The sequence below is a fragment of the Misgurnus anguillicaudatus genome, chromosome 25, assembly GCF_027580225.2.
Source record: "Misgurnus anguillicaudatus chromosome 25, ASM2758022v2, whole genome shotgun sequence".
NCBI lineage: Eukaryota > Metazoa > Chordata > Actinopteri > Cypriniformes > Cobitidae > Misgurnus > Misgurnus anguillicaudatus.
Window position 1 is genome coordinate 4,346,401 of NC_073361.2, and position 15,971 is coordinate 4,362,371.

The following is a 15,971-nucleotide window of genomic DNA, read 5'->3' on the forward strand; positions in this document are numbered from 1 at the left end:
TTGTTTCATATTTGAGGAATAATTTGAAACACACAACATGAAGTCATGTAGCGAGGGTGGAAACACAACAGCTCCTCCTCTTTTTAAGAAGTACCACAGTTCATTTCTTCTTCACCCATATAACTACTAACATGGCAGATGACCAGGGAAATATACATGCGATCGTGGTAAATATATTTTAACATAGATTTTATTTAATAAAATTGCAATAATATTAAAGGACATTTTTATTGCAGTAAATCTAATTAATAAAAGCATACAGCTATTTTTGTCTTTGATTATTTGTATTGCAGATTAATGATGACTGGCCAGGTTACAGTTTAGAGTTGTTTAATTATCCTGAGCATTACAGTGGTGACCTGGATTGTGTGTACATCCCTCATGGAGTCATTATGAACAGGTAAACACTGCTTCAACATTTACTATAGCAGAAATAAATATAAATGAGACAGTTCTTATGAAATAAGAGAGTAGAATTTGGTCTGGAAAGAACGTTTATGATAAATGTACATTTGTTTATTTGGCTAAAACAGTTTTAAATAATATAGCATTTTTTGAATAATTGTATTGTATCATGCATGTGACCCTTTAATTGCATTTACAAAGTCACATGACCTAACCTTTTTGTGACATTTTTTCACTAATGTGATTTGTAGGATTGAATGCCTGGCCAGAGACATTCTTGGAGACATTGGCCACCAGGACATGATGGTTCTGTGTGTTTTAAAGGGTGGATATAAGTTCTGTTCTGACCTGGTGGAGTCCATTAAAGCTCAGAGCCGCAGCACTAACAGAAGACTGACCACCAGAGTAGAGTTCATCCGATTTAAGAGCTATCTGGTGAGGAAACACGCAGATCTTTCATACTGATAGCACACAACCTAAATCCCATGTCATCTTTTTCAATACAAACTATATTTTGGGCGAGTACAATACTTTTAATATTTTGAAACAGTTTGATTTGTTCTTAGTAAGTATAGCTGTCATCAGCAGATGGTGCTCTAATGCTGTCTCAATGTTACAGGTACAAATGTATTCAAATTTAAAAGTTGCATGTTGTAGAATTCTGCAAATATTCTAAAGGCATAACTAAAGATGTATATTAGTTAGAAAATACAGTAAGAAATATCTTAATTTTAGTTATTTTATCTTATTTAAAAAAAAAGGTAACTGAACAGTGGCGGCTCGTGACTCCTCATCCAAGGGGTGCTAATTCAAAACACGTGTTCGGAGAATCATGTGTGTGGTTCCTTTTTCCAAAATATGTGTCCTGCGTTTCGAGAGATCCTGTGTCCTGAAGTCACCAGCCACCACTGTAATTGGAATTTGGCTCCCCCTGTGATGTCAGAAGGGGATAATACCACCCCTTAATCTGCACTATCCAACCACTACACTGCCATTTAGTTCAGAGATCAGCTCATTTGCATGTTAAAGGACACACCCAAAACGCCACATTTTTGCTCACACCTACAAAGTGGCAATTTTAACATGATATAATAAATCTATATGGTATTTTAGCTAAATTCACATACCTAGTCTGGAGACACCAAATTTATTTGACATCTTAAAAAAGTCTCATAATATGACCCCTTTAAATTATAAAAAATCCATAACGATAATTTTCACCAATTTACACACTAATCTTTTTATTTTATTTGATAGCAAAAATTATTTTTAAATCAATCATTTGAATTGAATGAATCATTTGCTGGCCAGAAGATGGTGCTGTTTATACAATTTAGAATTGAACTTCTCTTTATATCGTGAGAGAAAAATCCCCAAAATGATGCCACTGTAATCTGAATAAGCATATACTGGATAAATCACATTGTACCTGTCTTGTTCCAATGTTTCAGTTATCCATCCTCTATCCCAGCTTTGTGTTATATAGGCCTACTGTAGTTATTACTAAACCTCCATCTCTAACTTTAAAGAACCACTGTAACCCCTCACAGAAGATCAGCGTGACCCTGACAAGAGGACATGACCCAATTGTTCCAGGCAGCAGATAAATAGCAGCTTGTGTCTTTCTATATAATAGTCGATTGTGTCGACAGTTGTGCTGACAGGCCCATAGCAGGCAGCTTTTAACACTCTGCGTGTTTTACAGAATGATCAATCCACTGAACACCTTCAAATTATTGGACCAGAGGACCTCTCCATGCTGAAAGGCAAGGTACACACATGAACTTTGAAGTTTATCCATGATTATTTCTTACAAGAATGTATTATGTGTGCACTTAGTAATTTTTCCCTTATAAAAAAAATACACACTAAACAATCTTGATTATGATTGGTTAAATACTGGACAGAACCAGCTGTTGGGTTATAAATAAAGCTTTGCTGTGTTGTTATCCATAACCCAGCTTTTGGTTTGAACCAATATCCAGCATAGATTTATTTAAATAACAGTTGGTTTTCCCATATACTGTATACCCAACCATGGGTTAAACTTAAACCAATCCAAAATTGTTTAGAGATAAAGACATACTTTTGTTAAAAGTCATAAAAGAGCAACATATACTGAGATTTGTCTAGAATCGATTAACTTGAGGAGAAATGTGGCATTATTTTTGTAAAAAGACTGGGCATTAAACCTATTACAATTGCGTAAAAACATCATAGACTAAAGGAGGGAACTGATTTATATGTAGGGAGCAGTATAGACACTTAACTCTTGAGCACAAGATCTATGATCTATGATTTCAAACAACTCTAGTTGTGTCTTAGTTACGTACTGTATACCGTATATTCGGACTATAAGTCACTCCGGAGTATAAGTCACATCAGTCCAAAATGCGTTTTGAAGAGGAAAAAACATATATAAGTCACACTGGACTATACGTCGCGTTTATTTAGAAAACAATTTCACAAAATAAAAGCCGAAAAACAGACATTTAATCTGGAAAGGCAAGTTATTCAGTTAAACGATAGCACAGAACAGCAGCCTGAATAGATGTCTGTACATGTTAAAGTAACATAAACAGTTATTTACACGATACACAATAGCATACAGAACATACCTCGGAGGCTGAGTTAACACAACAAGCCAAATCAAGTTCAAAAAGGTCCCAAAGTCATTACGCATCACTGAATCCATTGAATTACATAAATACAGGAGCAGCATAGAGAGGACTGTAGACGGTAATGGTTTCTCTTGGTTCATATGAAATAATTTGGACAAATAAGTCGCACATGACTAGAAGTCACAGGACCAGACAAACTATGAAAAAAGGTTTGACTTAAAGTCCAGAAAATACTGTAAATTTCCCTATAGCACTTTCTGTGTGATTTTCATGATTATACAGAATTTAAAGAGTCATTATGTATCTGTTTGAAGATCTTGGCTTGGATTAGATGGGTTTGGTCTGTTTGCGTGTTTAGTGTAAAAGGACAGATTGAGTCCAGTGAGTGGGAAACATGTGTGCCGCTGGTCATATGTCTGCGTTTTTTAAAAACAAGCCACATCATTGTATTATTCTCCTCGGAAGACGTGCTGAAATCTTGTAAGACTAAGACTTTGTCTGTATTACCAGAACTTGCTTGTTATAAGTTGTGTTACATTTAAACATAATACATTTTTGTATTGAGTATTTGTATGTATCTGTTCTTTCACATGACACTTCACATGATAGCTGCTAAATACTGTAAACATATAGCCCTACAAAACCTTTGAATTGAGATGCAAGCTCCTTCATTTGGCAGCTTTTACAGGTTGCTATAAAAGACAAAATGGTTAAAAATAACCAAAAAAAGTTATTTCTGGAGCAAAAGGTTATAATATCTACAATTTAGGAACAGATATGTATACATCTGTTACCAATAGAGTATCTACCTCTGAGGTACTAATATGAACTTTTTTGCAAAAGTGTACTTTTTGAAAGGGTATTTTTGGGTAATTTTGTAGTTCTGTAGTTCCAGACCACATGACTCATGGCATTCTTATGATATGCAATAAAACACTCAATATAGGAACAATTACCATTATTAAATGAGAACAAAACATACAAATAAATAGAGGTGCATGGCATTCTGGGGGGAGTATATACAGAAATACAGATCTTTGTAAACATTTCATGTTATTTGATGTTGGTTGGATATCTTTCATGACACATTCTCTCTTTTTCCATGCAACACAGAATGTCTTGATTGTGGAGGTAAGAAACAAGTCAAGTGTTTTCATTTTGGGTGTAACCAACTATGCAGACAAATTAAAAAGCTGTTCAAGTTTATCACGAAGAGGAAAAGGTGACAATGTATTTTGAAAAACGAACAAAAATAAATAAAGAGAGCCTTAAATCTCAGTATTTCTGTTTTTGTGTTTTAAAAAAATATATTATGTAAAATTCCCAGTGGTAGTCTGGGATTTGTCTGGAAAACAATCGAGGGGAAAGGTATTTTCCTTTCAGATCACATTTTACATCAGAGATTTTCCACAGTGAAATCACCCATGTTGATCATTCAATCACACTACATGCTGTTCTGTTAACTAACAGTACTGTTGAATTTATTCCCATCAACTGTTGCTTAAGTCTCACCCATTATTTGGCCTTTTGTCTGTGTACTTAGCGGTACATTAGCTCTGTTACAAACACAGTGGCTCAGTTGGTAACAAAGTTGCCTCACAGCAAAAAGTTCCTCAGTTTGGGCCCCAGCAGGTCAGGTGGCCTTTCTGTGTGGAGTTTGAATGTTCTCCGTGTGTCAGCGTGGGATTACTCTGGTTTCCTCCCAAAGACATGCAGGTTAGGTAAATTGGAGATGCTAAATTGCCCCCCATGTGTAAGAATCAACACTGTAAAAAAATTCCGTAGAAATTACAGTGTTACTTGCAGCTGGTTGCCGGTAACTTACCATAGATTTAATACGCTCGCTTATAATGTCGAGTCATAGCCGCAGCAAATTTGACTGCTTATGCTATCATGTATTATGTTGTGCTATCTGTCATTTTTCTGTGCTTTTACTGCTCCTATTAATGTAAAGCTGCTTTGAAACAATTAAGTATTGTCAAAATGAAACTTTTTTTAAATAAAATTGAATTGAATTGAATTGAATTGAAAATGCCAGTAATTGTGCAGTAGATTATTTATAGCTAATACAAGTTTGTGTGATGGGGTGGAAAGTCAAACTGAGGGACACATACAAATCATAAAATATTTACAAAATATTTTTGAATAAATGTATCTCATCTGAACTGGGACACACATATAAAATATGTTTCAAAAACTGAAACTTATTTGATCTTGTTTGTCAACAGACACGTGAAATATTAAAAATAGTATAATAATCTTTAAGAATAGTATTTTATCATATAAACAAGAACACTTGAATTAATGAATAACTTTAAACTTTGAAAAAACACTTTAGTACATTCTTTGTGCCTCATGCATCTCATCAAACATTGCAGACCAAAATGGCACCTGTTATGTAGAATGACTCCAAGCATTATACATGCATATAGAGTTGCTTTACTACTTACCCAGATCTGTCACATTTGAGGTTTCATTGCAGTAAGGATGTTTCCAATGTCCTTTAGTGAAACATGATATGAATGTAATGTATAATTTTTCTCACAGGCAATAGTGGACACAGGGAAAACCATGAGAGCTCTTCTACAGCATGTGAACACTTTTCAGCCCAAACTGGTTAAAGTTGCCGGGTAAGATCAGATTTACATTAGTCTTTACATTTACATCCGCATGTGGCTTCAGTCCCATTCTGTCTGTGTGTGTTTGTGATATTTTGTGTGTGACAAAATATCAGGGATAAAGAGGGATAAAGCTTGTGATACATAAACAAGAGTTTTTGTTTGTTTTGTTTTGTTTGTGATAGTAATGTGGTCCTGGGTCTCTTTCCTCAGGCTCCTGGTGAAGAGCGTTCCTCACTGTGATGTAATGATCCCAGACTGTGAGTACTTCAGCATACTGAATGGATGGAAGTGTATTATCAACAGATACACCTGTGGAGTAATGAACAGGGCTACGATCAGTCTCATTTGATGCTTTTATTTGCGTTTCTCTACATAGATGTTGGATTTGTCATTCCCAATCGTTTTGTTGTGGGTTACGCTCTGGACTACAATGAATACTTCAGAGACCTCAATGTAGGAGCTTAAATCAACTCAGTTTTAATTTCATGACCTTTTAGAAATGATGACGATGAGATTCATTTGTGGTACAAGTTTCTGACCTTGAATAAACTGCAGTACTAACTTTTTTTTTACAGTTTTGGACAGGGTACCATAGCAATACACTGTTGCATATTGCACATTTGGTATTTTTAAACATTTTGGGATATCATAGTTATTACCATAGTACATAAGTACTCATTTCGTATCATGTTTATATTTACAGTAATCATTCAGTTTAGTCAATAAAGTGCAGTGCATCATCACACAGATTTTTTGTGTGAAATAAATCAGCCTATTCTTAACCAGACAACACCAAAGGGGTTTCATACTGGCACATTCTGCACTGACATCTGAACCACATTCAACTAATTGTTTTTTAAAACATGGCCTTCATTATAAAATGTCACATTTTATGCTATTATATGGGGTTATCTAATAAATAATATTAAATCATTCAAAGCTATTTTTAAATACACTGCCACAGCAAAAACGTCTTACAGCAGTAAATTAATTTGGTTAAACAAATTTAAAGAAATCTGTCCTGACTGAAATGCTGTGTGACAACATAACCACAGGCAACATTAAGTTTCATGAGGAGCATAACCAGATTTGGACAAATGAAAGTTGAAAACCAAATAAAACTGTACACAGTAAATCATTTGTATATAAAGTGATATTATAGCCAGTGCCTTGGGTAAAGATGAAGCTGGTTTAAGCTGCTAATTTAAGCACAGCTCATTATATCATTATATAACAGACAGATGTCATGTTCATCTTAATCTGCACCACAACTTTGTGAATTTCACTGAAATATGTTATGCAAGAATTTGTGAACATGAAATACGGCATTTATCTTTCCTAGAGAACTTTTATCAGCATCATATATCACGTGTCCAGGCCCCAGAAACATTAAACGTGATGGGAAATATCTTTCATAGTACAGACAAACATATTTCAATGATACATTTACAGCTTTATTTTCTGCTTTATTTATGGGATGACTCACAAGCGAATCTTTTCTTTTACAGCACATCTGCGTCATCAGTGAGACAGGGAAACTGAAATATAAAGTGTAACAAACTGGTTTCAAGAGGAATTGACATAACAAATGTATACCTTATTCTGTTTAAATATATAAGGTGTGTTTCAAGATTATGTTTGATGAATTATAAAATGTATGCATTTGATAAAGTCAAAGTAATAGGATGTGTAGGATTACAGCATTTTCTATTTTATATGTTAATGCTTTATCTTCTCCATATAAAAATGTATTTTTCTCTAAATTTGCCACAATTTTGTACCTGTATTTCATACCAATACTAAAAGGTGCAGTTCACCATGAAATTAAAACTCTGTCATCATTTACAAACCCTTAATTTGCTCCAAATTTATTAATTTTATTTGTTAGTTAGTCATACAGAATTACAACAATATGAGAATATGTAAAAAAAAGTCATATTTCTGTCATATAGGTTTCAGACACTATAATGAAAAAACATACATGGCATAAACTTGGGCCTTGCTGATTGGTCCCAGAATATAAAATTGATATACACAGAATCTATATAAAAGGGTCTAAATAAAAAACATCTGGACACTCCCGAATAAAGATGATTTATCAAACATTTCTATTGAATCTTTAGATCATGCTGTTATCCCAGCGTCTGTCCGGGGGCTTGACCTGTTTCTCAGTCTAAAACCAATCAGACGAAAAGACATGAGCGTTTGATTTACTTTACAACCTTCTGTGGTTATCTCCCATCTCTGACAAGCAATGAACATGCTGGAAATGGACTGTCTGTGCTAACTGAAAACTTATAGCTGATGATTCAATAACAAAAAAAAAAATCTGCTTTGGATCTGCTATTTTACAGGCAATTCTCTTGAAAGCTGCTAAGATCTCCATATGCGTTAAATAATAAAAACGATTCTTGTTGTACCTGCAATAAAAACTGAACAAACAATAATCCATTAGCAAAAATGACATTTATTCTCTTTCTATGTGTCCGAGTGTGGTTATGATACAGCATAGTTAGTTTGAAGTGCCGGGTAAATGCAGTTTGTGCCGCACACAGAGCTTTCAATGACTCAGTCTGGGCGCCAGTCAGGTACAAATGCCAACACTCACCATCTGCCATCAGTTATCAGTCATGACTGGAGAATGCAGCACTGCATTGCATACACAATTACACTTTATTTCATTAAATCAGATGGTTATAACAATGCATGAAGATAAAGTGCATGATTATTTGTTTTGCTGAAATCTGTGGGTCTTATGTGAACAATGTTTAACCTTCAGATTCCAACTAGCACAATAGCAACGTTCAATTAAAGCAATTAAATCGTCTCTTAAAGGAATAGTTCACCCAAAAATGAAAATTCTGTCATTTTCTCATCCTCATGTTGTTCTAACCCTGTCTGCATTTCTTTTTTCTGATGAACACAAAAGAAGATATTTTGATAAATGATGGTTAGCACACAGCTCTTTGTAACCTTTGACTTCCATAGTAGGAAAACAAGTATTGTGGAAGTATTGTGACAAATGGTGAAGAAGATATTTTGAGAAATTATGGCAAGCACACAGTTGACGGTACCATTGAATTCCATCATATTTGTTTTTCCTACTATGGAAGTCAATGGTTACAATCAGCTGTGGGCTTTCCAACATTTATCCAAATATCTTCTTTTGTGTTCATCAGAAAAAAAGAAAATTCATACAGGGTTAGAACAACATGAGGATGAAAAAAATAATGACAGAATTTTCATTTTAGGGTGAACTATCCCTTTAATTTTCTAAAACTACACACTGTGGCATGGATTAACCGAACACGTATGTCAGCAGGAGTATGTTTATAATTTAAATTTCCATGTACTGTAGCATATCAAAATGACACAACATTCATTGTGTACTGACACCAAAGCTGTTTTCGAAAGCAATCTTTCAATTTAGTGTTTGACTACTCTCACATAAAGTAGTCAGACATTTGATTCAACTTCTTACATAAGTCCTTTCTTCCAGAGATCAGCCAGACAGGCTGATAAGGGTTAAAATATTATACATTATGAATACCAGATTAAATGTCTTGATAAATCCAACTGTTGTTGTTTATAAAGATGTTTTAGTTTTTGTGCATTTCTGTGGAGTCAAGGTATTTGGGTAATATGGCTTCAGTCCCACCTTCAACATAACCCCCCCCCCCCTTTTTTTTGGACAGAATATCAAATCTACATTCTTGAGAGGTAGTGCTTGGTGGTAGATTAAACAACTCTTGATGAGAGTTTAATGCTGAAGTCAGTAGGAGAACATGGTATACCACAGATGAAAGGAAAGCTCTTCAGGGAATTAACCATATCAATGCTGTTATTGCAATGTGACATTACAGAAATGCGGGATTGGTTTTCATAGTTTTAAAAGAAGTTTAATGTGCAGCCTTGCACAGCTACAAAGAATATAAAAGAAAAGATTAACAATTCTCAGGCACACAATGTTTAAAGAGCCAGTAAGATGCCAATTTTAGGCATCCTATCACTGTTTATAAGTCCCGGACAACAGATTTAAATGCATGCGAGGTCAAAAAACACGGTAATTATCTCAAAATATACATTTAAAATTACCCCATTTCTCAGAGATCCCCAAACGATTCGTGTGAAGCCGTTCAACGACTCAGTCTGCCTAAAACCCACCTTTCAGTAGCCTACTCTGCTCTGATTGGTCAACTGACACAGTCTCTGCACAGACCACAGATCAGTGGCACAGACCAATAGTGCAACATGTATTGACCTCTTGCTAACATGATTTACTGAGAAGACATTATCAACATCAATACACATCATTCATCATTAATCCAAGCAATAAAAACGACAATAGAAACTATCATTTTAAACTCATTGAAGCATTTATGTAAGCTAACCGGGTCATAGCAAAACCGTAAGTGAGCATGCATTAGCCGCTTGCTAACGTGACTCTCTGATATTATAGCCTATTAAGAGTTTAAACAAGACATCATTCATCATTAATCCAAGCAATAAAAACGACGATAGAAACTAACATTTTTAAACTCATTGAAGCATTTATGTAAGCTAACCGGGTCATAGCAAAACCGTAAGTGAACATGCATTAGCCGCTTGCTAACGTGACTCTCTGACAGTAAATTAAGAGGTTAAACAATGACATCATTCATCATTAATCCAAACAATTAAAACGACGATAGAAACTAACATTTTACCCTCATTTAAGCATTTATGTAAACTAACCGTGTCATAGCAAAACCATAAGTGAGCATGCGTTAGCCGTTTGCTAACGTGACTCTCTAACAATATATTAAGAGTTGAAACAACAACATCATTCATCATTAATCCAAGCAATAAAAACGACGACAGAAACTAACATTTTACACTCATTTAAGCATTTATGTAAGCTAACCGGGTCATAGCCAAACCGTAAGGGAGCATGCGCTAGCCACTTGCTAATGTGACTCTCTGACATATTAAGAGTTTAAACAACAACATCATTCATCATTAATCCAAGCAATAAAAATGACAATAGAAACTAACATTTTACACCCATTTAAGCAAGTATGTAGCTATAATCATACTTACAGGTTGTGGTCAGGAGATACATGTTGTTCCAAATAAAGTGGGTATTAAACCATCTTTCATTGCCAAACGTCTAGTAAATCCCTCCGTTAAAAATTAATTTTAACCATTGATTCTTCATAGCCAAACGTTTAGTAAATCCCTCCTTGAAAAAGTAATTTTAACCACAGATTCTTGATATATCTTCATCCTTTGGTAGTGAAAACAACACAAACTGAAACCACAGCTTGATATGATGTTTACACACTAGCTGTGGGCAGGTCATAGTTTTCGTTTCTCCCGCGGGCAAGGCTGTAGGCGGAGATTATTATGCAAAGTGTTGGTATTACGTGGATAAAGTCAGGCAGGAGATTCAATCCATGTGAAGACTTGTTTCAGCGATTCAGAGTCGACTCCCTACTTTAGAAGCCAATAACTTTATTAATTGTGCACTTTTTGGTTCAACTATGGACATTGTTTACATTGATGGACAGCTACATGACACACTGCAATACAGGTCATTTTCAATTTGGATCTGTGCGGCTCTTTAATGTATAGAGTTGCTGTTATATACACAATACAACATTATAGGCCTCAGTGTTATTGTTATAGGCTTAATATAAATAACCCATATGTAAGTAAAGGACTATAAAACAGAGTTCTTTTAGCCAGAGTATCCAATGTATCCGATGTTTTAGCCAGAGTATCCGATGTATAGGTACAGATTACAGAGAAATAAAAACCATCTCTTGTCCCCCGGATAAGAGGCATTTTTAGGTCTACGTGACAGAGTCGTTCTTTGTTGGCCTGGCTGTGACTCTCGCTCTTATCAAACATCAGCACTTAGAAACGGTTAACTTACCTTGCTGATAAATGCTGCACACCTCCATGGGAGCCTGGCAACAATCAAGCTAAATCTGTGAATAAGAAAAACTATAACACAGGTGAGTTTTTCATACTGGATCTCTAAGTTACAACATCACCAGAAAAAAAAAGTTAAAAAGAACACTGCACCTATCCATTGAAAAATAGTTGATCCTTGATTTTTTAGTTGCCTTAGATGGATTTGAATTAAGGGTATATTTCACCAAAGACCTAATGTTCTAGAAAGGCAGCCCAATGCATACTTTTTTTTAAATCCTGGTTTTATTCCCTAAGAATACACAAAACTAAAATTGGTTTAAATGATACGAGGTGAGGGTGAGAAAATGAGTCAGTTTTAATTACTGTGTACTTTCACTACTGGTTTACTATAAAGGATTGAAACACTAATTACTAATACTGCAGTTTGTACTATTGTTGTTGGATATTTGACCAACTGCTAGTAAACCTGCCATTGTCTTGGTTAATGGCACACTAGGCTGCAACAACAGAAGAAAGCTGCCCTTTGAGATTAGGAGCCCTTCTTTCGGAAGAGTTATCCTATTGTTCCCGATGAATTGTACTAAGAAGTGGCAGACAAAACACTGCTAGCCAATGTCTTTGTCCTAAAGCTCCACGCTGCATCCTTGCCCTTCATATTAAAATGAAGTCTGTGCATGCCTCTTAAGCTCAGAAAGAAGCAGTTTGCTATGTTTTCAGTACTACATTTACTGAGTAAAGCTTACACGGTTAAATAAATTAGAAAAACTGAATCAACTGCTCAGAAAAAATTTGTCAATTATTTAAGGAACATACATGCTAAATATAAAGTTAAGAATTTTGATTTTTAGGTGTAAATCTCTCAGTCTAAATAGTATTTTAATAAAAAGTAAATTTGACCATCTGTGAACCCAAAGACCTTTGTTGTGATCACATTGCAACCATGTGATAGTTCCACCACAGTTTTCAAAAACTGGATTTGTTTAATTATGACTACATAAAATGTTGATGCGGACTCATGGAAAAAATTCTTGGAAGAGCATCTGATTATTTGAATTAATCCCATACAAAACATTTCAGTAATTTCAATGTTTACAACAAGATCTTGATACTATCTCATACGTCCTGGTGCTTTCAGTTAACATTATACGACTGTACATCAGGCTATAAAACATGTTTCTGAGGCATTTAATTACACAAACACTAACGAGCCGCATTAATAAATAGTGACTGCATAAAAATGAGCAGAGAATACATACGCATGCTTATCTGACGTAAGAAGAAGTCCGGTTGGTTAAAATCCTAACGTCAATTTGAATATCCCATGCTATTGGTCACCAGGCCGGCGGGCAGTCTAAGGGGGCGGGGTTTCGGTTGGACATGAATGCCAGCCAATGCATCTGAGCATTCGAATCATTTTAGCGAATCAGTAAAAGTGTTCACTTCACCGAACTGCTTCAAAATAAGCGAGTCATCTTTAAAAACGGTCCTTGACAAACAGCACAGTGTATTCAGTATATGTTTTTATAAGTTTATTTTTTAATATATATGTTTCTTATACCTTTTAGTTAATTTAGTTTAGTTTTTTACTATATTTTCGTTATATCGGTTAGGACAGCTGCTGTGATATTTATAGCCCAAGCATGTCTTGCAAAAAAATCTATTTTATTGTTAATGACATTGACTTGGAGCAAGTACGTTATTGGCTTAATCAAATGATTTCCATGGTATGTTTTTACGAGCAACAGTTGTTCCAACGTGTTAAATGCAGAGTTATTTGATTGAAGGATTTACAAATAATAAATGAGAAGTCGGAATGAATCATTCAAAAGAGCCAGTTCAAAAGAACGATTCGCTCGCGAATCAGACCTCACCAGTCTGTCGCGCCGCCAGCTGGAAGTAACCAAGATCAAACTGTTCGCGTTCAAATCGATGAAAGAAACGTGCGCTGCATTTTAACGCCCGTTATTTGTCGCGTCCGTATCAGTTAGTAGCCGTGTTCTCGTGTGTTTTTACTACAGTATGAAGATTCTCATTTCGCTGTGGAATACTGGAAATAATCTCTGGTCGATAGATTGAAAATCGATCGCAACGCATCTGGATAATAACCGTGTTTTGGAAGGGAAACGATGCATTATGATTCATGGTCATCTGGTTTTAACGGGAGCAGGTAGGTGTTTTAATGACCCACTCGTTTACCCGTTCAAACCTCAGATACTATTGTTAGTACATAGGAATGAGAAGGTGTTGCCATGTCAGAATTAAATGGAAACGGAGGACAGTGAAGATGATTATTTGATGCTCTTGACAGAGGACATTCAGTCTACACCGTTTGTCACACAGTCGGATTGTTTACGCGATAATACATGAAATTATAACATTAGTAAGTTAGTAATAATACATTTTTTGTTATAATCAGACCTGTAGCACGCATTTTAATCGCAGATCTCCATCTGACAGATGTCCATTATCCTGTTTAACCTTCCCCACTAACTGATTTAAACTAAACTTACACACTGGTTATGTTAGGCACTATATCAGACTGTTACATTGTAGCGGTCACAGCAGACCTGATAAACATCCAATACATCACAGCCTTCAGGTTATATGAAGGTTCATTATTGTATTTTATTTACTATCTGAGGTAAGGTTTATTCTACCATAACAGCAAAACAGTTCCAACCTCTAGCCTGCTTTACTTTATACAGTAACTTGCTGTACTATACACTCTATTAAGTTGCTTTAAGTACATTATTAAATCTAGATGTCTTCTTTAGTCTTTATTCTTTTCTGCTCTACTTTACCTCTAATTTACCCTGCACCGCTATTTTATTCTTTACTGTTCACCATGCCTTTTACTCTACTCTGTACTCTATCCTTTACCCTGCTGAACTATAATTTACCTTTCACTAACTGTAATCACTCTTAGTGCTTTGTATAAAAGTGCTTGCTAAGTGAATGTAATTTAGGAGTCAACACCGTTCTCTTCTTCTCTACCATGCTTTGCTTTGGATATGTTGGCTTGTCTTATTTTGAACTGGACCAGGATCTTCTGTAGCATCTATATATTTGTCCTCTACTGTGTCTTTTTACTCATTTTATTTTGGTTGCAGGAGTGTGCTGTGGACGGGCATGAAGAGCTCAGACGGTGTGGATTAGATCATTGGGAATATAGCACTTTGATTTCTCTTGTCTCAATGTTGGGTTCCAGTGGACCGTTGGCTTTGTGCTCTGAAATGAAATAATGGCGACGCGTTCGGCTGCGTCATCGCACCATGATGAGAAGACAAATCCAGCCGTGTCGCCAGTTTGCAAGGTAAATACCCGTCTGTTTTTATGTGAAAATGCAAGTTTGATTTATGAAGCTGAACATAACTGAAATCAATTTGAGGGATTGTATGCTTTTCAAATGTTTGCTTTTTTATGAAAGTCAACTAAGGGTTTTATAACATTTCCTACCATGACAACAATGAAGTAATGGCATTGTTAAATATTATATAATATTTGGATTGTGTAAAAATTGAACCACATGTATTCATCACAACCTCACTGATAAACCAGACACAGTTTTTTAAACTAGCCCCAGTCATGTGTAGGGCTGTGCAAAAATATCGATACAGCTAACTATCGTGATCTTGTTTTCCCACGATAGTGTATCGATATTTCGGTCTCTATTATCGATATTTTTATCCGCTGCTGCTGTAGTTATCGTTGTCCAGTTGTCTGTCATATACGGCCTTTTGTCCAATGTCTCAGAAGTTAGCGGGAGTGAGAAAATGGCAGAAAATTTAAAAATACCTTTAGCTTTCAAAGCCGACGTGTGGAAGCATTTTGGCTTAAAAAAGAGTTGTAAAAAAATTCAGCTAATTTTTTTTTAACATTTTTGATAAAAAAAGAAAAAGTATTGCAATGTATCGCAAAATGCAACGTATTGTATTGTATCGTGATACATTGTATCATGGGCCATGTATCGTCATACGTATTGCATCGTGAGGCCCTTGCGAATACCCTAGTCATGTGATATTTAACCATATACATTGGGATCTGGATGAATTGCAGTTTTATAGGAGGAGAGCAGGACTAATGGCATTGCGTTTTTATCTTTAAAGCAGTTGCTGACTGTTTCTGTTGAGAATGCAATCATTAAATGAAGTATTTATTTTATTTTGGCCAGCAAAGTCCCTGCTTATTTAATCTAAGTAATGTTTGGAGCATCAGTGCTGCCAGTGTATAATGTCACTTTCTGGAATACTTGAACAGCATTGGCTGTTGTGACTCTGACATTCACCATTACATTATCACTGATTGGTTGACTGCTGAATGAATATCATAAGAGCATAACACAGTTTAAGTTTGTATATCATATTTACAGAGTGTGCTCAGAGAATGGGTAGTCTGCTTACATGTG

General features: G+C 35.4%; 1 protein-coding gene across 2 annotated transcripts; it reads left to right on the forward strand.

Annotated features, from left to right (window-relative positions):
• The first annotated feature begins 12 nt into the window (after window positions 1-12).
• On the forward strand, window positions 13-7,752 carry prtfdc1a (phosphoribosyl transferase domain containing 1a). 2 transcript variants are annotated; one of them, XM_055182103.2, is made up of 9 exons: window positions 13-167; window positions 294-400; window positions 657-840; window positions 2,111-2,176; window positions 4,140-4,157; window positions 5,574-5,656; window positions 5,858-5,904; window positions 6,024-6,100; window positions 7,156-7,752. In XM_055182103.2, exons 1-9 carry the CDS (start codon window positions 132-134, stop codon window positions 7,201-7,203), a joined length of 666 nt encoding a protein of 221 aa, XP_055038078.2. In that variant the 5' UTR covers window positions 13-131; the 3' UTR covers window positions 7,204-7,752. The 2 variants fall into 2 exon arrangements, with proteins under 2 accessions (XP_055038078.2, XP_055038079.2); XM_055182104.2 differs by lacking the exon at window positions 4,140-4,157.
• Window positions 7,753-15,971: the final 8,219 nt, after the last annotated feature.